Source organism: Pongo pygmaeus, chromosome 7 (genome assembly GCF_028885625.2).
Source record: "Pongo pygmaeus isolate AG05252 chromosome 7, NHGRI_mPonPyg2-v2.0_pri, whole genome shotgun sequence".
In the NCBI taxonomy this organism is placed as follows: Eukaryota; Metazoa; Chordata; class Mammalia; order Primates; family Hominidae; genus Pongo; species Pongo pygmaeus.
This window is the reverse complement of record NC_072380.2, coordinates 155,289,599-155,314,995: the sequence shown is the minus strand read 5'-3', so window position 1 is coordinate 155,314,995 and position 25,397 is coordinate 155,289,599. Positions and strand designations below refer to the sequence as shown.

At 55.8% G+C, this 25,397-nt stretch overlaps 1 protein-coding gene across 28 annotated transcripts in view; it reads left to right on the top strand.

Moving 5' to 3' along the window:
- Positions 1 to 25,397, top strand: part of TSNARE1 (t-SNARE domain containing 1) — a 141,594-nt gene that overhangs the window by 38,741 nt on the left and 77,456 nt on the right. For 20 of the 28 annotated variants that reach the window (XM_063669156.1, XM_063669145.1, XM_054498341.2 and 17 more), the window contains 3 exons: positions 14,100 to 14,226; positions 22,786 to 22,935; positions 24,314 to 24,820. In XM_063669156.1, coding sequence (XP_063525226.1) covers positions 14,139 to 14,226; positions 22,786 to 22,935; positions 24,314 to 24,820 — 745 coding nt within the window. In that variant the 5' untranslated portion in view covers positions 14,100 to 14,138. Of the gene's footprint in view, positions 1 to 1,766; positions 1,874 to 5,086; positions 5,110 to 14,099; positions 14,227 to 22,785; positions 22,936 to 24,313; positions 24,821 to 25,397 lie in introns of those variants that run through there. The other 8 variants (XM_054498345.2, XM_063669158.1, XM_063669154.1 and 5 more) reach the window with 5 other exon arrangements.

Genomic DNA, 25,397 nt, shown 5'->3' with positions numbered 1-25,397 from the left:
TAGACTTTCTTCCTTATTCCATTGGTCTGTTTATATTTTCATGCACAGTTTTAGTTATAGAGGCTTTCTAGCATTTTTATAATAGCAATGTAATTCACATATCCTAAAGTTCACCGTTTTGAAGTGTATAATTCAGTGAATTTTAGTCTATTTACAGTGTTGTACATTCATTACTATCAAATGCCAGAATATTTCCATCACCCTGAAAAGAAAGCCCACATATATTAGCAGTCACTCCCTAGTCCCCCTCCCCCTCCCCCGCCCCGGCATCCATCTATCTGCTTTCTGTTTCTGTAGATTTGCATCTTGCGGACCTCTCATGACAGTGGAATCACACATGTGTGGTCTTTGGTGTCTGGCTCCTAGCCTAGCACAGTGCTTTCAGGATCCGTCCCTGTTGTAACGCACATCAGGGCTTCACTCTCTAGGGTTCTGAAAGTCTGCAAGTGCGAGCCCATTTTGTTTAGCGTTTTACCAGTTATTCTTGTGTCTTTGTTTTCCTAGGTGAACTGCCTGTTGTTTTCCCATAAGAACTGCCTGCCAACTTGTCCAGCTCCATAAAAACACATGATGGTATTTTTATTGCGATAGGAAAACTGACGTCTTTGTGATACAGTCATCCTGTTCAAGAACAAGGGATAGCTTTCTGTTTGATCAGTTCTAGTTTTGTGAACTTTAAAATACTTTAAAGTCCCCTTGTAGAGATTTTTCCCATTTCATGTTAAATTTATTCCTAGGTATACTACATACTTCGTTGCTATTGTAAATGGGTTTTTTCCTACCATGACAGCCTCAGACTGGTTTCTGTATATGTGAAGGCTGTGGATTTCTGCATGTTAATTTTATATCCTGATACTTTACCAAAGTCTTTATTGTTCAGATTTTAACATTGTTTTGCTAGGGTTTTCCAAGTATACTGTCATATCATTTACAAGGAGAGATAATTTTGTTTCATTTCTTTTTTTATTTTTAATGTCTTGTTGATTTCTTGTTTTAACTGCATTGGCTGACACCACCAGAACAGTGTCGAATAGGACTAGAGATAGCTGGCACCTTTGTTTTCTTCTTGATCTTTGGGAATTGTTCCTAGTGTGTTTTATTAAATAAGGTGCTCGTTTAGGATGAAAGGTTCTTTATTTTATCATTATAAGATAGCTTCTTGTGTTTTCATCAGGAATGAGCGTTCAACTCTGTTGATGCTGTTTTTAACATCTGTAGAGAAACTCACCAGCTTTTCCCTGTAGGTCTCTTAGGTTAATATGGTGTAGTGCACTGGTGAGTGTCCTCATGTTGAGCTAGCCTTGCATTCCTGGGAAAAACAAGCAGAGGGGATTTTGGATTTTATTTATTAGTGTTTTATTTAGTATTTTTGCATCAATATTTATAACATATTCATTTGTAATTTTTTCTTTTTCTTGTTTTTAGACTAGGTTTATTAGGTTTTGGTGACGTGGTTATACATGCTTCATAAAAGCAATCAGATTGGGAGGCTGAGGCGGGCGGATCATGAGGTCAGGAGGTCAAGACCATCCTGGCTAACACGGTGAAACCCCATGTCTACTAAAAATACAAAAAATTAGCCGGACGTGGTGGTGGCTGCCTGTAGTCCCAGCTACTTGGGAGGCTGAGGCAGGAGAATGGCGTGAACCTGGGAGGCGGAGCTTACAGTGAGCCGAGATTGCGCCACTGCACTCCAGCCTGGTCAACAGAGCAAGACTCCTTCTTAAAAAAAAAAAAAAGCAATCAGAAAAATCTTTCATTTTCAGTGTCCTGGGACAATTTTTGGCACATTGGAAATGTTCAGCCAAATTCCTCTACAAAACCATCAGCTGCTGTAGCTGCACAGTCTTGAGTGTTCCTGTCCATGAACATGGTAGGTCCCTTCACTCATTTACATGTTCTTCACTTTCTTTTAGTAATGTTTTGCACTTTTCAGTGCTTGCACCTTTTACAATTTATTCCTGTGATTAAAAAATAATTTCCAGTGAGTTTTTATTTTAGGTTTAATTTAGAACTTTTGGACATAATTTTAGTTTTAAAGAAAAGTTGCCAGATTAACAGGAAAACTTGTTGTGTATATTTTGCCGAAATATCCCAAATGTTAACATGTCCCTCATTTGGTTTATTCTTTCTTCCCCTCTCTCTCTCTCTCTGTGTGTGTGTGTGTGTGTGTGTGTGTGTGTGTGTGTGCACGCGTGTGTGTATGGATGGTTTTTCTCAGAACTACTTGATAGTGAGTTGCAGACGTGATGCTCCTTGATCCCCAAATACACAATGTGTATAGCTACAGCACAGTGATCAAGATCAGGACGTTGACATGGATATAATGGGCTTCTCCATTCTAAAGGTCGTGTTCATATTCACAGGACAACAGACCTTTTGAATTGTGCTCTTTTTAGCAAAACGTCCTTTTTAGTAACATGAAATCCCAGATCCTGTGTTGGTTTTAGTGATTGTCTCTTTAGTCTCCTTTTATTTCAGACAACACCTCAGTTTGCCTGTCTTTGATGACATTGACATTTTGAAGATGGCTGGTGAGTTCTTCTCAGTCTGAGTGTCTCTGCTGTTTCTCACAGTCACACACTTTGGGCAGGGAGATCACGGAAGTGATGTTCTTCTCTGTGCATCGTGTCAGAGGGATATGTGGTGCTGGCTTGTGCCATGGCTGATGATGCTGACTTAGATCATTTGATTAAGGTGATGCCTACCAGGCTTCTCTTATGTAAAGTTATTTTCTTACATTTTTAATTTATAAGTATCTCAGGGAAGATCCTTTGTGATTATGTAAATATCCTGTTATTCATCAAGCCTTCACACACTAGCTTTAACATCTGTTGGACATTCTTACCAGAATGAATGATTATCCTGCTGGTTGCTGGTTCCATCATTCCTTCCACAGTTATTAGCTGGCTTTCTACTCTAAAGAAAAGCTCTTCTTGTTTTTTTCTACTTATTCATCGATAACAGTGTGGACTCATAGATTTTTATTTTATTCAATGAGTTACACAGTTCTTATCATTATTTATTTCCATGCTCAGATTGTCCAGATTTGGCCAGGGACAGCCTTTTCAAACTGGTTCTTGTGTCCTTTTGAGATGCCCCTACCTTTATTTGAGCTCTTCTGTACTCTTTTGCTTAACAGCATGCTCCATGATCCAGACTTATCTTTTACTTTCCTGGGTATAGCCCTGGAATCAGCCATTTCTCTAAGACATCTTAATATCTCTTGCTTGCTTTCGGTGAAGAGTGGTATTTAGGAAGCAAGAGCTCTGTGCTGGGTGTGCCCATTGCTGTGGGGGTGTGTAGTGTCTCAGCCCTCTCAGTGGACAAAGCTAGGGAGTAGATGTCTGTCATGTACACACTCAGCTATGTAAATGAGTGTGTGCCTGTGTGATTATATATACCCACACACATCTATATCTGTATTTCTCTGTGCATCTTAAAAACTATGAATTCATGCTGACTCCTCCAAGTTCTAATCGAGTATCACTGCTTGGTGAGTGAGCGCGGGAGTGATTAGAGTGGCGGGTAGGATGATGAGGACATGCTCCTCTTCCTCCATAGCTCATGGCCCAGCAGGGAGACTGCCATGAGGGCAGACCTCAGGCCTTAGTGCCAGTGCAGGGAGAGCGCCGAGGAACCCTGAGTGTGGAAGCTGGGGCAGGTAGAAGGCACTGCAGCCATGGGGCGCCAGGTACCTTATTCTAGATCCGCTGCATCCCTGTGACCTTGATAAGTGATTTTCCCTCCCCAGGTTTTGTTTTCTCATTTTAAAAATTGAGGTTTCAGTTAGAGAATTCCTAGTACAGGTGACTCTTCTTCCTCGCCTGGAACCATGCTGTCTGTCATCACTCATCATCCCCTTTGACCCCCAGACGGGTCCTACACATCTCCACATGAGACTGTGGTCTGGCGAGCAGGTGTGACCAGACGCAAGGCACCGTCTGTTGGGCATCCCGGTCTCTTGCGAGGGCGTGCGTGGTCTTCACCCTGAGATCTCTGGGTCGGTTGGCTTCCAAAGCACCCTGAGGGCACATTCATGGGTGGGAGCCATTTTGGGGGATTCTGTGGGCAGTGGGCAGTAGAGGGGAGGGTGGTCCAGGGGACATCAGTCACAGCTTGAAGGCTCCTGTGGGGACCAGTTCGTGGTGTCTGTCTGGCCCTCAGGGTGAGTGGCAGGCTGGGCAGCTCAGGATTCCCTGGGAACGCCGTCTTCAGGTTGTGTTTTCATGTTCCTGCAGGGACCGGTGGACCAAGAGGCCACCTTGAAGGGGCTCTGTGGGGGCTGGTGGGAAGCCCCGGGTGGCCTAGGGAATGGGTGCAGCGGAGCCAGACTCATGGGGCTGGGAAGGGGCACGAGGCCCCTGTGCACCTTGAATCGGAGCTTTAAGCCCCATCTTTTCTCCCTCTCCCCCTGGTTCCCGCCGAAAAGGCCACGCCTCCCCAGGCCACCTCCACCGGTGATGGATCCGTATGACATTTTCTTACAGAGGGCAGGGCCAGCAGCCTCCGTACTGAGCTAGAGGAACCAGGAAACAGGATCCAGAGGCTCCCCGCTTCCTCACCAGGCCCCGCTGTTTCCCCTGGGCCACGTTGTCTTGGGATGGCTCTCCCCGTAGGGCCATCCCCGGCAGATACCAGTGCACAGGGAGCCACAGCCCTCACACAGCCACGTGGGGAGATGACAGAAGGTCCTCTTGCTTGCTGGCGTCTTGGAGACTGGTCTGTTTAAGTGTAGCATGGTGGCTGTGGGCTTCTGGGGGGCCGGGAACCCTTCTAGATGTCTATGTGTTAGGGTGGGGCCAGGGACCCGAGTGTCCAGGGACTTGGAAGTTGGGCTTTGAGCTCCTGCCTGGGACCTAAGAGTGGCTCACATGTTTCATCTCACTGGTCTTCACACCCACCCTCTGAGATTTCCCTTCTTGGTCCCATTTTACAGAGGAAGAAACAGTGTCAAGGGCCAGGACTTGCTGACCACAGCAGGCTAGAGAGAGAACCAGCTAGAGGTTGAGCTGGGACTTTGCCAGGTCTTCTGCTCCTGGACTCGGACTGTGCTGTGGTGTGAATGTCCCCTCCAAAACTCATAGAAATCCAGTCACCATTGTGACGGTATGAAGAGTGGGACCTGTGAGAGGTGGTTGGGTTGTGGTCACTGCCGTATCTGGGGGTGGTCTCCTGAAGAGAGGAAGCGCTGATCCCTACTTGCTCTCGGCCTAGTGTGCTTGTGTGCTCTTCCACCGGAGGCCCCTCTGTCTTGGACTTCCCAGCCCCCAGAACCGTGAGCTGAGGAAATCTCTTTTCCTTACAGACTCCCCTGTGTGTGGCATTCTGTTACAGCAGCAGAAAGTGGGCTCAGACTGTGTTCTCTGCCTTACGCTGAATGCTTTTAGGGATTATACAGAGAAGTCTAAAGAGGCCGAGAATATCCAGGGCAGGGAGGTGACCTACTGCTGTCAGCATGGGTCTGTTGAGGCTATGTGAGGGAGTCAGCTAATTCACGGTGGGAAGACAGCTCCAGCAGCAACCCCTGAGGCCACAGCTCCGCCGGGGTCCTGGTTCTGTCTCTTCCTGCCTGGGAGTAGGATGCCAGACAAGGTGCTCACTTTTCCTGGGACTGCCCCCTCCCGTGCCGCTGTCTGATTCCTGCCTGTGGAGAGGCTGTGTTACGGGTGTGGCGAAAGCCGAGCGCCCGGCAGAGGAGCTGCAGCGTGGCCACCCATGGGGGTCCTGGTGGGCAGCTGCCCTGCTGACAGCAAGCCCTCCTGCTGCAGGCGATCAGGGCGCCTCATCTATCATTCAGTTTCTCCTCTTGAACTTTGCAGTTTCATTTTGCCATGGAAAATGGTTTCCCCCAAAGGGTAGGCTTTGGGGAGCAGAGGTTTGCGTTGTGGTCTCTCCCTGTGGTGGGGTGCGGCTGAGGGCTCCTGGCAGTCTGCAGCAGGGTCTGGCCGTGGTCTGGCCACTGATCTAGGCCTGTGCTCCCTGTGTGCCCCTGTCCCTGTGAATTGACAGCTCTTTCTGTCTTTTCTGGCCTTGCCTGTGGAGCTCGCCTGAGGCTCATTTAGGGAGTGTGAAGGTAGCATGCGTTCCACTGGCCAAGGGCAAGCCTGAGCCTGAGCTCCCTGGGAGCGAGCTCAGCTCCACCTCGGTCACCATGTTGTTCCCCAGGGGACAGGGGAGGCTGGGGGCTGCAGAAAGCCCACGCGTGAGTAGTCCAGCTGGGGCCAGAGCCTGCCCCAGGATTCACTCCGCCACACTGGGTCTGCAGGTGGAGGCCACAGGTTGCCCGTGCCCTGGCCCCTCGTCCAGGTGTGGGCCCTGGGCTGCTTTCTGTGCCCTCGCCCCGCCCTGGGCTGGTTTCTGTGCCCTCGCCCCTGGGAGGCAGTGCCACTTCTTGCCGTTGCCTCTGCTGCTGTGTGTCCCGGCTGGCGGCTCAGCCCTGGGCTTGCCCGAGGAGCCCGTCCCTGCGCTCATGTCCTCCAGCCTGAGTTGTCGGGGCCTCCGGTGCCCTCACTGACCTGGCACATCCAATCAGCTGCCCTTGTCGTTTCCTGCCCCATGGGACAAGCGTGATGCCGCTTTCCCGTCTGTCCCCGTCTGGAACACAGAGTCTCCGAGAGCCGGCCAGGCCCGTCTGGAGCTGCTGTGTTCCCACCACGGTGCCCGGGTCAGAGGTCCAGAGAACGCGTGCCCGAAGGTGAGGGAGGGACTGCTGTCCGTTTGACAGGTGAGAAAACCGAGGGTGGGAGAGCTGATGTGACCTGTGTGGGGCCTGGCCCTGTGGGTGACCTGCTCTCAAGCCAGGCTGAGGGGCTGGGGCTGTTCTGGAAGCCCAGGCCTGGGGAACACTGTTCCCATCTGCTGGGGGGTGGGTGGCCCAGCCTGGGTGTCCTCTGCCTGTGTGGGGCCTGGCCCCCTGCCTCAGAGGCCCTGTTGGGGAGTCTGACTGAGGGGCTCAAGACCCACGCACTGGCCCCACAGCCCAGGAGTTGGGGACCGAGCCCCAGAGCTGGGGCTGGGAGCCCGGTGGGCAGTGGGTGTGGCCTGCTGCCTGGCCTCCCTCCTCCTGGGCCGGGGCACTTTGTCCCAGGGGCAGGCTGAGTTGCCGGGGTGGTGGCACGCCTGAGGTGGGTGTTCCCTGGCACCGCCGCTTCCCCTGGCGCCCTGCAAACAGGATCTGGGCAGTGTAAGGACAGACGGCTCCCTTCAGGCTAGCGAGGGGCAGGGGCCCTGGGAAGAGCCGGCGCCAGCCTGAGGGGCACGAGGCCGGAGGGGCTGGTGGCTGGCCTCGGCGGGCACGGAAGCAGCTCGGTAGGAAGCCTCCTTGGGAGCAAGTGGAGCAAGTGGGGCATTGTCCCTGGCCTCTGTCCAGTCTCATTGAGGCAGCCCTGGGGCTCAGGCCATTCTTGGGCAAAACAGCCTGGCAGCCTCTGCCCACCCCTCCGGCCTGGCCCCGCTGCCAGCTTCCGCCCAGCTGGGCTGGGAATGGCTTCTGCGGCCCTCGCCCAGGCCCTCAGCCACATCTGGCTCAGCCAGTGCCCACTCTGCCCTTGCCACACTCCCGCAAGGGACTCCGTGTCCCCCTCACACCTCTTCCCTGTCCTCTGCCACATTCCCTCCTGGCCGTGCCTCTGCCTGCCCAGCCCTCCCTCCTCTGAGTGCTGGCCCTGGCTGGGTCCCCTGCCCATGTGCAGCCCCTTATGCTGGCCTGCCTTCTCCTGGAGTTCTCGGGGGCGCCACCATGTCCTGAACTCAGCAGAGTGCTTTGGTTGGGAAGGCCTGGCTCCCTCTGTTGCTGTGCCCAGGCCTTCGAGGCCACAACCCACAGTGCCCGGCTGCCTTCCTGGCTCCTGTGCCACAGCCCTTCCCTGCACCCAGCTCACTTCTGGGAGGCTCTGGTGGTGTCCGGGTGAAGTCCCGCCCGAGCAAGCCAGCATGCCTGGGCGCTGACCCCTCCTCCTGGCAGGGCAGCTGTGCCAGCTGTGGTTGGCAGCGTGCTCCTGCTGGGACAGAAGTGGCATGCTGTGGCCAGGGGGTCTGAGGCCTTTTGGCATGTTCCATGCCCTGCACTGACGGCTGGCTGACCCCGGGCCTTAGTGTCCTCTTCTTGAATGGGGTTATAACCCCTGCCTCACCGTGTGGTGAGGATCAGCATTGCTCACACAGGTGAGGCACCTGGCCAGGGCCTGCTGAGCAGGTGCAGGTGAGGCAGGCAGGCTCTGGGTGGCCCAGGGCCAGTCAGATTCTCTTTTGGGGATTTCCCTGGCTCCCCTGTGAACGGGATTCATGAGAGAACCTCCTCATGGACTCGTGTGGCATCCAGCGACGTGAGCAGTGCCGAGTCTAAGGACAGTGGCTCAGCACCTGTGAGGGCTGGGCTTCTCATTCTTTCCTCCGTCAGTGAAGGGTGGGCCGATCCTATGGGGGTTCTTGACTGGGGACGGGAGACAGGGTTTCCGATCTGGCCTGCTGGGACGTGCTGAGGTCAGGGCAGGGCTGGGGTGATGAGGCACTGGACCGGGCCAGCCCTGGGTGAGAACGGCTCCAGCGGGTGTGCAGCCTCCCCCAGGCAGGGAACAGGTGGGCATCTACATTTTATGGAGTGTGGCGATGCTCGGCCTGACGTTTGGTAAGCATCGGGCTCTGAGGTCAGGTGTGGGCAGGAAGGTCAGGATGGGAGCACCTGGCTGGCCTGGTGGGACAGCTGAGTTGAGAAGTGGAGGCATGAGCTGGCTGCCGGGTGGAGGAGCAGGAGCAGCATGGGGGAAGCCGAGGCACAGCCTGGGTGAAGGCACAGAGGTGGGAGGTAGCCTGGGTGAAACAGGCAGAACCCCCAGAGAGCAAGGGTGTGGGGCAGGGGTGCAGCAAGAGCTGAGGCTGGGGCAGGACAGGGCCCAGCTCCCAGAGACCTTGGGTGCCGGTGTGGGTACAGGCCACTGCGGGCTGGGGCAGGACTGGGGAGGGCTGGGCCAGCGCAGGATGGGGGTTGAGTCGGACACTGGAGGGAAGTGGAAGCGTGGGGCACCTGGGGGGTTTGGGTTGGGACAGCTCAGTACCCCATGGCCCCTTGTGGTCTCCCAGAGATGGGGGGGTTGCACCCACTGGATTCCAGGTGTCCCCAGGGGCCCAGAGTGGCTGGCTGGGCGGGGCCGTGAATAGGCAGAAGACACATGCTGCCATTTCGTGTTTCCAGACCAGCCTCCCCTGCCTGAGGTTTGACTCGGTGGCCCTGACCGCGGGTTAGCCTTTGTCCCTGAGCTGGCTGAGCAAACACAGAGGTGTTTCATGTTCCCGTGTGCAGCGAAATGAAATTGTGAGCTTGGTCAGGTGGTCTCTTTGGCGGCGGTGGAGCAGCTCACGAATCTTCACTCCCCTCCGCGTGCCTGGCCAGAGCAGAGGGGAGTTGGGCAGCCTTCCAGTCCCCCCAGGGGCCCCAGCTCTGATTCAGCTGAGATCTTTCGGACTTGAATCCCTTCCCTCCTCCCATGAGTGTTCCTACCTCTCATGAGCCCTCCTCAAGCTTCCTGTGCTCCTCCTTGTCCTGAAACCCAGCAGACTCTGCCGCCCTTTGCAGTGATGGCCGCTGGCTGCTCCCCTTGTCCTGAAACCCAGCAGACCCCGCCACCCTTTGCAGTGATAGCCGCTGGCCGCCCCCTCCTCTCATGGAGCCTCTGCCGTGGCTTTCGTGGCCTCTGGTTAACATCCCCCTGACTTGTCCCCATCTCCTGTGTTGTCTGTGGGGCCCTCTCCTCTCTCCGCGGTAGCTTCTCTCCCTGGGAGTTCTCTTCCTTAACAACTGTGCCTACACAGTGGACTCCCCCTCTGCATCTAGCTCCACCTCCAGGGCTTTGGGTATCTGCCTGCCTGTGGGAGCCCCTCTGGGCTCATCCCTGCACACGGCTCCCCTCACTTTCTGGCATGAGGAAGTCAAAGCACTGTCCGTGTGCCTTCTGGGCCAGAACTTGGGACTTGTCCTTGACTCTCCCTGGATTCCGTGCCAATCCCTAGCTCCACCCTCCTCCCTCCCTGGGCCCTGATTCCTGCCGCCACCTGCTCACTGCCCTGCCAGCCCCTCACGTGCCCCCAGCAGCTTGCTCTCGATCCTGAAGCAGAGGGAGCTCCCCAAACACAAGTTTCGTGTCAGGCCTGGCTGGCCCCGCCAGCACCTCACCATCATTTTAGGTGATGGCAAGTAGTGCCCTGTGCTCAGGGCCCCCTTGAGCTGCTTCCTTGGGACTGCTGGACCCTCCCCACCTGGGGTTTGAGCGCCCCTCCCCGAGTTCTCTGAAAGCCTCTGCAGCAGCCCTTGCCCAAGACGGCTTGTGCTGGCTCCTCCATGGAAGTTCATGTCCTGAGGCCAGGACAGGCCTGCCCTGCTGGTGCGGTGGCACTGGGGCACGAAGGGCGTATCTGTAGGATTGGGCCATGCCCTGCATCAGCTGTGCCTCCCTGTGGCCTGTGTGGCCACCTGGGACAAAGCTAGGTGCTCTGGGGCCGCCTCCCAGAGGTTTAAGGAGAGCCCTGGGTGCTCAACTGGCTCTAGTCTGCTGAAGGCCCACTGCCCAACAGCCCTCCCCTTGGTTCCAGATAGGTCTTTCTAGATGATGTTTCATTGGAATTTTACAAATTAAGCTTTAATACTTTAAAATTATACATGCATGTAGTTTAGAGAGTAAATGAGTTAAATGAGTTGTGCAAAGTTAATCAAGAAAAACAGTCATCCCCAGTTGCCCTCCATCCCCTTCCGCAGAGTCAACTGTGTCTCATTCTTCTAGTAGATTCTTTTGATGTTGATCTCTAAATAGTAGACCTCTACTGCTACTTGATTTTTAAAATGTTTAGGCATTATTTATCGACTTGCAAGATGAGGATTCAGGTCTGTCTGCACACACAAGTACCTGCTGTCTCGCAGGTACACACAAGCACACACATGCCCCCCACATATGTACATACATGCATACACACGCACCCAGGGGCACACAACACATATGCATGCACACACGTGTGCACACACTTCCTGCTTCCCCTCCTCCCGGTGTAGCTACAGTGTTGTCACACTCTCAAGGAGACCAGAGCTTTCCTAATTAGAACCACATGTGCTACTGGAATCAGTCATAGGAAACTGGGATGATTTTTCTTCCCTGCTCAACCTTTGGTTTTCCCTGGAGTTTGTAACTGCCTTTGTTTGCCTGGTGTTTTTTGTACTTCTTAGGAGCCTGAAGCCCTCCTCTACCTCTCAGTCTCACGTTCCTTCACATCAACAGTTCGGCTTTTGTCTTCTTGAAGAAGTCTCTCTAGAACATTCTGCCGGGGCGCTGTCAGCGGGCTGCCCTCCTTGCCTGGGCACAGCTTTTGCCCTGGGTCCCCTTCAGCTTCATCTGATTGCGGGCAGTCCAGGCCTTCCTCCCTCCTCACGGTTCCTGGTTTTGGCAGAGCTCACCCTCGAGTACTTCTCCGAGAAAACATGCGTGGAGGGGCAGTCTGGGGACCCCAGTTGTAGGAAATGGCCTCCTATGGCCCTCACTCTAGTTCTCCTCCCAGCACTGGAGCTGTGGGGATCTCCCCAGTGACTGTGGCCTCTGATGTCGGATATGGGACTCGGCTGCCTGTGGACAGTCTCCTTGTCTGGGTGTCCTGAGGTCTCACGGGACGTGAGGGGCCCCTAACCGGCTCGAGTGAGCTCCGGCTGGGATCAGTGTGAATGCTGTTCCTGACGATTCTCTTCCCCGGCCCTCCTGTCCTTCTTTCTGGAACTCCCCTTCCTCGGATGGAGAAATGCCTGTGCAGGGCTGGTGGTTTCCTCTGACTCCGCCGTGTCTTCGTGCTCTGGTTTCTGGAGGCCCCCGCTCTGCCTGCCCCTTCTCTGGAGCTCTTTGCTGCTGCTCCCGATGTTGGCTTCTCGGTGCTCCTATGTATTCTCTGAAAGTCCCTTTCTTGGCATCCCGTTCCTGTCCTGGGGCTGTTAACACAGCCTTTGTTATCTGGGCCCGTTCCTTTGAGGGCAGTACAGAGAACACAGGTGTTGGAACCAGACTGCCCGAGCCTGAAACCTTCTCCACCACTTACCAGCTGGGGGACTTTGGGCAAGTTACCTCACCTCTCCATGCCTCAGTTTCCTCAGCTGCAAGGTAAAGATACTTGTGGCCCCAGCTTAGACGCGTTGTGAGGATGAATCTGCGCGTGTAGTAAAGCGCCTCTGTGATTGTCGTCACGCGCCAAGTGTTAAGGAAGTGCTAGCTGCTATGCTGTTACGTGTTAAAGTTTTCTTTCTGGATGGTGTCTGTTTGCTCCATGCTGTGTTTCCCCCATGTGTCTTGGGCTGTCTTCCACATCTGAGCTTTTCCCGATGAGGCCCCGGCACGTGTGCGGAGCTCTCTGCTCACTGGGTTGAGACCTGCCTCTCACTCGGGGCTCCTGGAATCCCACCCGCCGTCAGAGCCCCCTCTCCCCTGGGGCAGCAGACGTCTCCTGCCTCTTGTCTCACACTGAGACCCAACTTCCTGCTCACCTCCCCATTCCAGGCAGCATGCAGAGAGGGGAGGGAGGCCATGGCGACTGGGCAGGTACCTGGGATGCAAGGCCTGAGACCTGTGGAGAGAGGGGCTGAGGACCGCTCTGCCTGCCGCCTCTCTGCGTGGGGCCGGGCATTTTCGTGCGCCCTGGGCAGAACAAGGCCTGCGCCAGCAGCAGGTGTGAGTCCGGCCGTCCTGCTGGGCCTGCCTGGAGGGTGCCACGACTGTAGGATGGCACCGCTGTCTCTGAGGGGTTTTGTTTTGGAAAATGCAGTGGTTTTTAATAAAGGTGTTTTCTGTGTTCACAGTAAGAGCTTTGTTATTTAAAATGAATTACTACTATTTCAGAAGCCTCCGTTTGAGTTTCTAATGCAGTGGATGTTGGTAGGTGCGATCCGCAGCAACCAGAGCTGTTTGGGTCCTGATTGTTCTGAGCAGGGCAGTAGGGCCCACTGGGTCGATGGTGTCCTGGTGCTACCCTGCTCTGGGCGGGGCTGCATGGCACAGGCGGGCATCTTGCTGAGAGGGAACGTGGGGTCACACCGCCTCCCCCGGCCCTAGAGACTTGGGTCTGTACTCAGCTGGCGTGAGGCTCACTTTGCTTCAGGTGTTTGTGTGGGTGGGTGGAGCGCTTGCCCTAAGGTGTTTAGAACTGAGTGTGGCCTGGCCAGTGGGCTCCGTAGTGATAGCATTAGTGCAGGCCAGTCAGAAGTTGCCTGCACAGGGACCCCTGCACACAGGGAGGACGCTCTGGCAGTGTCTGGGCAGGAGAGCTCCTGTTGTCCTCTGGTAGTTTGCTCTGAGTCCCTGGAGCTGCAGCCCATGGGAGGAGAGGTTTGGGTGGGATGCCCAGCTCCCCATTCCAGGGATTGCTGGTGCCCCAAGGGTGGCGCCAATGCCGTGAGTTATGTGTTGAGTGCTTACTGTTCACCAACCATAACGTGTGTCTGATTACATCTCACAACAGCCCTAAGACACAGGTCCTCTTCTTCCCCTTACTTCACAGATGAGGAAACTGAGGCCCAGAGAGGCCCCATCGCTCTTGCCCAGCTGCACAGGTTTCATTCAGCCAGGGCAGAGCCAACCCCGGGCCTGACCCAGCCCCGCTACCGTGGAGTGCGGCTCAAGACGACGGAGCTAGAGATGCTGGCAGGCTGCATGGGTGCCGGGTTCTCAGCCCGGCCTGGGCCTGACTCACATGCAGTGGATGCTGCCCTGCCTGCATGGCGGGGGCCCAGCGCTCCCAGAAGCCAGCTGGGAGGCTGGCGGTGGGGGTTGGTCTTTAAGAGCTGGCCAGAGGGCTCACCTTGCTGGGGGTCCCTGTTGGGAGGGGAGGGGGCACGCCTTCCTCAGGCTGTGTTTCTGTGTTCCAACAGGGACCAGTGGACCAAGAGGCCACCTTGAAGGGACTCTGTGGGGGGTTGCTGTTTGGGGGCTGGTGAGAAGCCTGGAGTAGCCTAGGAAATGGGTACAGTGGAGCCAGGGTCTTGGGGCTGGGGAGGGGCAGGCGGACCCTGTGCACCCTGAATTGGAGCTTTAATCCCTATGTCTTCTCCCTCTTCCCCCTGGTTTTCGTGTTTCCTCCAGCTCAGTGTGGAGGCTGCTGGTCCTGCCATCTGTAAGAAGATGTCATACGGATCCATCGCCCGTGGAGGTGGCCTGGGGAGCCGTGGTCCTTTCGGGGGACCTTCGAGACAAGGCTGTCAGCCCCTAGGTAATGATAGTAGCTGGCAGTGGGGGCGGGGAGGGGGGATGGCAGTGGGTAGGGTAGGGTCCTCACTGTGTCATGCTGATGGCTGTACACCAGTTCTATTCTTTTGAGGAAAGTGGCCTGCGTCTTGAGATGGGGTGTGACTCTTGAGCTCAGGCCATTCAGGCCCCTGAAAAGGAAGCATCAGGAGTGGCTGTCCTGTGTGTGGGCAGACCTGGGTGTCCCAGTTCATGCTGGGCATGGAGCTGGCGCTTAGAGCACCAAGCTGCTGGTGGGTGGTGCTCGGGGTGTTTGGAGAGTGGCTGAGGGGGTGCAGGATCTCACCTGGCCTTCCTAATGATGGTGTGGGGCAGGTGGCACTTTGCACTCCGTACAGAGGAGGAAGCTGAGGCCCCTGGGACTCGCAAACCTCACCCCAGGGCCGGGCAGCTGGTGCAGGGCAGAGCTGGGGTTTATTTCTAGGTGTTGCAGAGCATCGAGCCCCTGCTCTTCCATTTCACCTCATCCACCCCCACCCTGCAGACTGGCCCCACTTAGGTCCTCATGGTACCTGAATGCCATGGTAACCCTCCCTCTCCCACTCTGCCGTCAGCTTGGTCTGCAGATCCGGCCCTTCACGTGGGCAGGCCTGGGTCATGTAGGCAATGCCTGGGTGAGGGCAGCCGCCATGAGGGTTGTCTGGGTGTGGGGAAGAGGACTGAATTTGGGGCCTCAAGCTCTTTGCATACCTCTCTCCACCCAGTGCCAGGCCTCGGGCTCACCCTAACAGCTGTGCGGGAAGGGTCTCCTCACCCTGGGGCCCTTCTCTGCTGGGGTGTGAGCGTCCTCCCAGCTGTGCGGGCAGGTCTCCCTCGCCCTGGGGCCCTTCTCTGCTGGGGTGTGAGCGTCCTCCCAGCTGTGCGGGCAGGTCTCCCTCGCCCTGGGGCCCTTCTCTGCTGGGGTGGTTTCTCCCTTGCAGCTCTGCTTGGCTCTTGGCTGGGGCTCTGGTCCCCAGGGTGGCCTGTTCAGGGAGTGAGGCCAGCTGAGGGGCCCTTGCTGGCTCCTTGGCAGCCCCCAGTGCCCTGGATTTGTCTCTCACCCCCGGCCCTGCAGAGAGGGAGCAGCATGTGCTCAAGAGGGCGGCTGCCTGCCTCCGCCCTGCTGGGATTGGATGGCAGCAGGGAGGACGAGTGCGCTGGGATAGGATGGCAGCAGGGAGGACAGGGGTGTAGATGGCCATTGGTGACATCACCAAGTGCCCCTCCTCATCTTGCCATCACCTCTTAGCGCCTCGCAGGCCAGGTCCTCTAGGATGCCCTCATCCTTACTGCCCACTGGGAGTGCCGGGCTGGCCTGGTCTCCTCCCACTTCTGCCTCCCTTTCCTCCTTCCCACCGAGACCATTGATCTAGTGTCTGCTGTGTGCCAGGAGTCGGGCAGGAGGCAGAGAGACAAGTGAGTCCTGTGCCCCTAGGGAGCCTGTGTTCTGACTGGGATGGTTCTGTGATCCTCTTTCTTGAGTGCTAGGAAGGAAATGACCCAGCAGGGACTGGGACTGCCAGCCCAGAGGGGTGGACTGCATGAACTGAGGAGGTGAAGGAGGGCCCTCGGGGAAGGGGTGCTTAGTGGAGAGTAGAGGGGGACCCTGGAGGAGGCAGCCCTGGGAGACCTGAATGGGAGTGTCCTGGGAGACGGGCCGGTGTGGATGGAGGTTCCTTCCATGGGCCAGGGGAGCCTGCGGGGCCTTAGGCAGGGCATGGTGTCAGCTGCTTGATCTATTTTATGTTTTAAAATGTGTTCCGAGGGACGCTGAGTAGACACAGGATTGTGCATGTGCACACATGTGCGTGGTGTGTAGACACAGGTTCAGATCCAACGGTTGGGAGGTGGTGCGCCTGACCCCCAGGCCCCTGCTCCTTTACCCTCCCGCCTCCCTCGTCCTTGCTCTGAACCGTATATGTGCCGCATCTTGCTGGTTCTTCACAGTTTTGCTTATGTGTGTGTATATCCCTGAGCCGTATGTTGCTGAGCTGTGCAGGTTTTGAACTTCCCTGGGCTCAGACGATTTGTGTTGCTCCCTGTTGTGCTACTTTTACACGTCATGTTCTGAGAGGCTCCACGTTGCGCGTGGCTGTGGCTCCTTTGATTTCGCGCTGCATCATGTTGGGTTCTGTGAGCACACCGCGGCGTCTGTGCGTGTTCCGCGTCTCAGGGATGCTGAGGCTGGCTTCTGTGTTGTCCCTCACAGCCTGTGCCCATGGCCGGGGCCTCTGCAGGTACACGGGGCGTGGCGTTCCTGGGCCGGGCCACCTGCAGCCGAGCTGATGCGGGCCCCACCCAGAGCCCTCTTTGCTCCACGTCCTTGTCAGCACCCAGGGGTGTCGGACGGCGATGTCTTGCCAACCTGGTGGGTGTGGCTTGTCCTCTGTGCTTGGAATGGATGTTTCTCTTACAAAGAATGGGATGGATCCCCTTTTCATGTTTATTGGGCATGTGGGTCTTCCTGCCAGTGAGCACTGTTTGTCTGCTTTTCTCTTGGGTTTGCCTTGTGCTTATGGGTTCGCAGGCTTCCCTCCTGTGCTCTGCAGATGAAAGCCTCATCAGGTGGGTTTGCACAGCCCGATCCAGGCCGGGCCGGCTTCTCAGTGGGAGGCCTGCTGGGAAGCAGAAGTTCTCAGCCAGGGCAGCCTTGAGTTGATCCTTCATTCGCTTCAGGACTTGCACTTTTCTCTTTAGTAACTTCCATCACAAGATGATAATGCTGCCATCTTTTACTTCCCTCTAAAGATTGAACAATTTGTTTTTCATATTTAAGACTGTAATTGACCTTTGATTTTTGTTTATGGTGTGAGATGGGGTGAGTGTGGAGGGGAAGCTGTGATGTTGTTTTTCTCTGTTTGAAGAACAAATTGTGTGGACTGTTGAATTGCCTTTCTTCTGCAGACCTGCAGTGACAGCTCTGTGATAAAGTTTTCATTTGGATTCTCTGGTCAAATTTGCTTTTCCTGTGCCAAAATCCACCTTAATTTCTATAGCTTTGCTATAATTCTCAATACTTTTTAGAACAAATTGCCCTTCTTATTTTTCTACAGAGGTGTCTCGGGTGTGTTTGGCGATTTGATGTTGACCATAAGGTTTAGGATCACCTGTCGCACCCTGGAGTTTTGACTAGGTTTGCCTGGCGTCCCTGCGTCCGCATGGGGAGAAGTGACTTCTTTATCGTTCTGAGCCTTCCAGTCTGTGAACAAGCACATGTCTTTATGGGGTTTTCTTTAATGTCTTTCAATGAAGTCATATAACTTTCTCTACAAAGATCTTACATATCTTTTTTAAATTCATTTCAACAAAGTAAAAACTTTCTTTCCTGCTGTTGTAAGTGGTGCCATTCCGAATATTACATTTTCCAAATGCTTCTTGCTGGTGTGTGCATGTAATTGGCTTTTTCTAAGAACAAAGTCCAGACATTGTATTTAATTTTCGAATATTTTATGTTTTAATTTTTCTAAATGTGGAAACTTTCAAACACATCAAAGTAGGCACAGACGCGTCGCAGCCCCTGGTGTACCTCGGCTTTCCCTCACTGCTGTGGCCAGTGTGGTGGTACATGTGCCCCCAAACTGCTTCCCTGCGGTGTCATTCCGGAGTAAATCCCAGATAGCAGATCATCTCGTCTGGTAATATTTCAGCGTGTCTCTAAAAGAGAAGGACTCCTTTTACGTATGACCAGATTTCCACTGTGACAGCGCGTTTGGCTGCCGTACCCGACCTGCAGTTGAGGTGGCCGACGGCCTCTAGGAGTGTGTTTCGGGGATGCTGTTTAACATGGAGCCTCCCGAGATCCCTGCTACAGCTGACCCGTGCTCCTCCTTCGAGTGTGTCTCTGTCTCTGGCTTCCCTCCATCTCTTTATTTCCCTCCAAGTTTATTTGTTGAAGAAACCAGGGTTTTCCTGTGTGGTGTAATTGATTTTTGTGTACTGGTTTGTGTCCAGCCATGTTGCTAAACCCTGTTTATTGTAATGATTTGTCGGTGGAATCTTTTGAGCTTTTCCTGTAAATGGTGGTGTTTGTGCATAATGACAGCGTTTTCGCTCCTTTTCCAGTGCTTTCACCTGTTATGTGTTTCTTTTCTTGGCTGGAACCTCTACTGCAGTGTTGAATGGAGATAGTGGTTCTATTCTTGGTGAGTTTGTGGAAGAACAGGATTATGTATTCGTTGAATGTTTCTGGGATTTTGCTGTAAAACTATGTGGGTCTAGTGTTTTCCTTTGTGGAAAGATTTTCTGACTACCAGTTAATTCCTCTAGTTGTAAAACGTTATTCAAGCTTTCTGTTTCTTCTTGGGTCAGTTTTGTTAAGTTGCATTTTTCTGGAAATTCGACTGTTTTATCTAAATGTTCAACTTACTGAAATGAAATTGTACACAATAGCCTTTCGCTGTCAGTTGTGACACTGGGGCACCCTCATGTAATGGTTAAGATGCAGATGCAGAAGCCGGCCTGCCCTGGTCCCAGCCCTGCCCGCCCTGCCTGCCCTGGTCCCAGCCCTGCCCGCCCTGCCTGCCCTGGTCCCAGCCCTGCCCGCCCTGCCTGCCCTGGTCCCAGCCCTGCCCGCCCAGCCTGCCCTGGTCCCAGCCCTGCCCGCCCAGCCTGCCCTGGTCCCAGCCCTGCCCGCCCTGCCTGCCCTGGTCCCAGCCCTGCCCGCCCTGCCTGCCCTGGTCCCAGCCCTGCCCGCCCTGCCTGCCCTGGTCCCAGCCCTGCCCGCCCTGCCTGCCCTGGTCCCAGCCCTGCCCGCCCAGCCTGCCCTGGTCCCAGCCCTGCCCGCCCTGCCTGCCCTGGTCCCAGCCTTGCCTTCCCTGCCTGCCCTGGTCCCAGCTCTGCGAGTCTTTGTCCCAACGTGCCAGCCCTGCCTGCTTGGTCCCTGCCCTGTCTGCCCTGCCCTGTCTACCCACCCTGCCTGCCTTGGTCTCAGCCCTGCCCACCCTGCTGCTCATGAGCTTTGTGAGCTCAGGGTTGGGAAGGGGAGGTGAGAAGAGGCCTCCGGCCCGGTGGTCATGCAGTTGGATGCGTCGACACCCGTGAAGCTCGGGCAGGGCCTCTGAGGGCTGGTGGTGGCTGCTGCTGCTTTCACAGCCACAGCTTCTCAACCACGTCCCCTTTCTCATTCCTGATGCTCTGTATTTGTACCTTCTCTGTTTTCTTTTATAGTCAGTATCGACAGAGACCCGGCAGTTCCACAGGTCTCTGCAGAGATATGGCCCCTGGCTTCCCTCTTCTGTGCGTGCAAGTTTTAAATTGTGATTGATTTCTGCTCATAGTTTCATCATTTCCCTCCTTTCTTTAAGTTGATGCTATTTTATTTTTCTTACTCCCAGATTGAATATTTACCACATTCACCATGAATATGGTAAATATTCGTTTCTAATAAAAGCATTGGAAATTAGAAATTTCCCAAGAAACTGCTTTAGCTGAATATCACACATTTTGAAATATATAGTATTTTAAATTTTTGTTCAGTTCTAAATATGTTTAACTTTCCATTATGATTTCTTTGTTTAGGAATTACTTGGAAGTTTACTTCATCATTTTCAGATGTACTTTTTTCCAGTCTTTTTAAAGTGATTTCAAACCCGATCACACATCTGAAAGAAAAGCACCAGTGTTGTCCCGGTTTGTTAAAAATTGTCGCACTGGGGCTGCTTCTGGGGCATGGGGGCGTGCCTGGCTCAGCGCCTCCTTTGCTCCCCTCAGCTCTTGGCCTTCTGTGTGGGCGGGGCCTTCAAGGACCCTCAGAGCTGGGCAAGGCCTTCCAGGCAGGCCGGTGGGGCCTGGACAAATTCCCCATAGGTGTAGGGTCAGCTGCATGTGCCCAGTCCCTGCTGTGTGCCAAAGTCCTGCCACCCTAACTGTGCAGCACCTTAGGGCCGTTGTGTCATTGTAACGTCCTCTGGACAGAGGCAGCAAAAAGCCAGCTAGTGAGTTGTCAACTCATAAACAACTTAGATACACAGAAGAAAGCTCCCCAGAGCTCCATGCACACGGGCCAGGTCTGTGGACAGCTAGGACATGTGGCTGTTTCCTCAGTGCACCAGCAGTGGTCGGCCTCACAGTAACCTGGCAGGAAAAGAAAATGTTGACACGTCCATGGCAGCCTGGGGTGGGAGCAGGTGCCAGGGGAGGGTGGGCATGGGGTGCTGGGAACAGCCAGCTTCGGGGCACCCGGGAGTGTTCCTTCTCTTAGTCCAGCCATGCTTCCTCTTGGACTCTGTCTTAGGAGATAGACACACGGGCAGAGGTGTTCACCACATATGATTTGTGCGAGTGCTGACTCAGAAATACTGTAAGCACCTGGCTTTAGGGGGACGATTGTGTTATAGCTGGGATAGAATTCGATGTGGGCATTAAAGTCACATTGTCGAAGGCCCTTGTGTGACCTGCGCACGTGCTGTGATTTGTGGTGAATGTGGTGCATAGAAGAAGCAAAGCCATACGTGCAACATTTGCCTATGGAAGACAGCCGCCTACCTCCAGGGTTAATAATGTTTATCTCTGGATGTTGTGGTCTTTATTTTTTTATTTATAACTGTCTGCATTTACATTTTTTCTGTAATTTGTGGGTATTATTCTATTCAAAAGCAAACAGTAAATGTCCCAGGCCTGTCCCTGCCATGTTCTAGGTTCACGTGGCTCAGGTGGGCAGAGCATACTGGCCCCTCGAGGGGCGTGGGGAGCAGCATGGAATAACGTTGGTGCAGTGGGCAGGACTTGGACTTGGGTGAGTGGATGCAGTGTGGCGAGGTGATGGCGTGTCCTTCTGGACTTGGGTGAGTGGATGCAGTGTGGCGAGGTGATGGCGTGTCCTTGAGTGACAGCAGGACCTGTGGTCTCTCTGGGGGCCTGTGGGACCCCATTTCTGAGCAGAGGCTGAGCTCAGTCACCAAGTGTCGGATCCCCTCACAGGCCGTTGTCTGGGGTTTCCAGCCTGGAGAGTGTGTCTCTGTGCAGAGAGAGGGTGGTGTGGATGCCAGGGGAGAGGGGCCTGCCGGGAGCTGGAGGGATGGGCCCTGCCCTCTTGGGAGGGGTGTCCATGCTGGAGGCTCACCTCATCAAACACTGAGAGGCGTTTGTGACTTGGGGCCCCTCCCTCTGTGACTTGGGCCCCCTCCGGGCCTTGGCCAGTGCCTCTTTCGTGGGTGCCTGGTTTTCCCAGGGCAGTGTCTGTCTCCAGGCTGCAGCTGCTCCCTCTCCAGCCCCCCCAGAGGGTTGTCTTCTTCTGACTCTGATCCACTTTGCTGCACTTCTCTGCCCTGCGGAAACCTCTGCCCCGAAATGAACCAGGGAGCTGCCCTCTCGTCCTTCCGCAGGCTTCTCCCTCTTCCCCCCACCAGGGCCCAGAGCTGGAGGGTGAGTGAGCCCCAGTCCAGAGCAGTGAGCTGGGCACTGGAGGCCCTTCCCTGAACCTGTGTGGCCGTAGGCCTGTCTCTGCCTGTGTGGTTTGGGCAGTGCTGTCTGGGGGCAGGAGGATGGACCAGGTGGCCTTTGGGCCCTCGCCCACCTCCTGGGGGTCCAGTGAGAGGCTTTGGGAAAGTCCTTCCCTCCCCGTCACGTTGGGCTGTAGGGTCCCCCTAGACGGACCCTGAGAGGGAGCTCACCAGGGCGGCCCCTAGTGTCACTTCTCTGAGGGTTGCATGAAGGGCCTTTTCCAAGAGCTGCAGGGATGCAGCCCTGGGACCCAGTGTGCCGACCTGGCCTTGGAGGCCGCGGACGTGGCCGGAAAGTGCTTCCGAGCCAGCAGCATCCTTGTGACCTACCGGGACACGTCCCGGGAAGAACAGGTTGCAGACAGGCACGCGGGGTCCGGCTTCGGAGGCCTCAGCCTGGTGCACACGGCGTGTCTTTGACTCTGGGGTGCCGTGGATTGAAAGGCACATCGTGGTTCCAGAGATGTTAAAAGGCTTTTATAGGGTGCATCTGAGGATCAGTGAATTTCAGTGAAATGTGTCCAGAAATGTTTTGTGAACAAATGGAAATAATGAGAGAAAATTACGATGCGTTCTGTGTGGGGGCTGGGAGCCGGGAGAGGGGAGCACGCGTCTCTGCCTCCGCAAAGCCGAGTGGGGACAGCAGTGTGGCTTTGCTTTTCATCTCCCATACACTACGGAGTGGCACTTTTGTAAAATGCAGTAGAATGATTCTGAGCGTGGAGGTCGCAGCAGTTTCAAATTGCCTTAAACGATGCTGGAGCCGCACTTCCCATTTTGTACTTTGTTGCTGACTGGTAATAGCTGTCCAGGGATTAATCTGTGGCTACCCCTGCAGGCCCTGAGGGTTGTTTGCTAGTTTGCAGTCACATTTCAGAACTGGTTCAGAGAAAAATCCAGAACACCTAAAGTTCTGAACTCCTTGCTGGCATTCAGCAGAAGGGGGATGATCCAGAGGATAGAGCAGGCAGGGAGGGCTTCCTGGAGGAGGAGCCCTGAGTGGAGCATCTCGGGTCCTGGGCGTCTGCTGTCCGTGCGTGGGGGCCTGGCACTGCCAGGAGCGCCCTGAGCTGAGAGTAATCGTGACTGTCCCTTGCTGTCCGTAGAGTGCGCTAGATGTTGGACCGAGTATGGAATCCGCCATTTCCCCTGCCCGTCGCCAGAGAGCAAGCTGCAGAACCCCTGTGTGGGGAAGGACGGGGAAGGTGATCTGGGGCCGGCGGGCATGCCTATTGTCCCAAGGGCCAGGAAACGAGGTACTTCACTCAGACGCTGGGTCTCGGGGGTCCTGGGAAGGCGGCTTGGAGATGCAGGTGCTGAGGAGGGCAGGGTCAGCAGGCGGGAGCTGCAGGGAGGAGGCTGGGGCCAGGAGGCAAGGGGCCTGCATCCCCTGCCCCCCACCAGGCCGTCCCCTGAGTAGGGCGAAGGGTGCAGCCGGCCCATACAGGCCACAGGATGGAAGCTGCGTGGTGGCCAGAGCTGGCCAACCCTGTAGGCTCAGGACGGAGCAGGGGTGCTCCCGCTGGGGGCTCTGGACCTGCTCACGTGGCCCCTCACCCTCAAGCCCGACTGTCCTTGTGCAGTGGGCTGGCGAGGGGTGGCAGGGTGCTTGCTGTGGTTTGGGGAGGAACAGGTGCAGTGACCTCTGCGGGTATCCTGGTGGGCTTCCCTCCAGGTGGAGGGGCCCTGTCCAGGTGCTCCTGGGACGCCAGGACCCCAGGGAGAGGCCTGCACTTGAGTGCTTCTCCTCGGGGGCTCAGACAATGCAGCACCAGGGAACCTGCAGTGTCGGGCACTGTCCCCGCCTTCAGGAAGCTGGTCTGGTTAGTGAAAAAGCTCGTATGTGAGCAAAGACGCAGAGACTTTGCCACTGTTGCTAGTGGAGCCCTGTTCCCTTGCAGGTTAGAGGGCTGTGGAGGCACAGGATGGCAGGGGGGTGAGGCTGCCGACCAGGCCACCATGTCCCCACCGGCCTCGGCCCAAGTGTGGGAGGGGAAGTCAAGGCTGGCCACTGTGTCTCCACCGGCCTCGGCCTAAGTGCGGGAGGGGAAGCCGGGACTGGCCACTGTGTCCCCACCGGCCTCGGCCCAAGTGTGGGAGGGAAGCCAGGGCTGGCCACCGTGTCCCCACCGGCCCCGGCCCAAGTGTGGGAGGGAAGCCGAGGCCGGTGCTCAGAGGGCTCTTAGTTGTGCTGAGGGCAGGTAGGCAGGAGCCTTCCAAAATGTCAGCTGGCAAGGCTGTCCCCAGGCGAGGGCTGACCCCGGGAGCAGCCCAGCCCTGGCCTGAGGGCAGGAAACCCTGGAGAGGGTCCAGGGCTGCAACCTAGCATGCCCAGCTCCCGCACCCCTGTGGTGGCTGCAGGGGCAGGCAGGGCTAGTGGTGTGCTGTCTTGGAGATGGGGCACTGTGACCCAGAAGCTACGTGCTTGCTGACGGCACCTGGTGAGGCAGTGTCAGGGCTAGGAGATCGTGGGCCCAGGTCTCTGGACACCCAGCAGGGAGGGGTGGTGGCCAGGACCAGGCAGCCGTGTCCTGAAGCAGAAACCAGAGAGGAGGTGCCGTAGGGAGCTGCCGCCGGGGCCCCTGCCTCCACAGGCCCAGGGCCTTAAACATCCGCCTTTTGGTGCCTTTCCAGGACCTGGGGTTGCCCCTGAAGGCAGCCGGATGCCGGAGCCCACCTCATCACCCACCATTGGCCCGAGGAAGGACTCGGCTGCTGGGCCTCATGGCCGGATGGCAGGGCCCAGCGCTACCCGGGCCAAGAAGAGGAAGCCCAACTTCTGCCCGCAGGAGACTGAGGTGCTGGTGTCCAAGGTGAGCAAGCACCACCAGCTGCTGTTCGGCACAGGGCTGCTGAAGGCCGAGCCCACGCGCAGGTACCGCGTGTGGAGCCGCATCCTGCAGGCCGTGAATGCGCTGGGCTACTGTCGCCGCGACGTCGTGGACCTGAAACACAAGTGGCGGGACCTGCGAGCCGTCGTGCGGCGCAAGCTGGGCGACCTCCGGAAGGCGGCCCATGGCCCCAGCCCTGGTTCCGGCAAGCCCCAGGCCCTGGCCCTCACGCCCGTGGAGCAGGTGGTGGCCAAGACCTTCTCCTGCCAGGCCCTGCCCTCTGAGGACTTTGGTCTGGAGCCTCCCAGAGGTGAGTTCCTTGCTCAGCTCACCTTGCTAGGGCACCACTTTGTCCAGCAGGAGGGCGGGGCCCATCTTGGCCATGTCGCCCTGCGTCCTCCTCCACAGTGCCTTTCCTCATCCCCCTCCTCTCCCCCTCCTCTTCCCCTCCACCTCCCCCTCCTCCTCTTCTTCTTCTTCTCCCCTCCTCTCCCACTCCCCGTCACCACTGTCTCATCTGGAGTGTTCTTGTTCATTCATCCTCTGCCCCATTCACTCTTCACTCGTCTGTGCATCCACCCATCTGTGCATTCAGCCAATATATATTCCGTATAAAGGGAGCGTTAGTAAATTTTGTCTCCCTGCTTGGCGTTTGATTTGGCCTCTCCCTCACCCCGTCCTAGAGCAGAGCTGAGCACGCAGACAGGCAGGACAGAGTTCTCCCGTCACCGTCACCCAGTCACACACTGGGACCACGGCCGTGGTGAGAAGGGCATTCGCCGTTGCTGCCTGGGGTAGACACACACACCGAGAATCAGGCATTTCTAGCCGTGCCGACGCTCCCCATGGCCACGCGTGCTCATGTTCCTCCTGCTGCATCTTGTGCT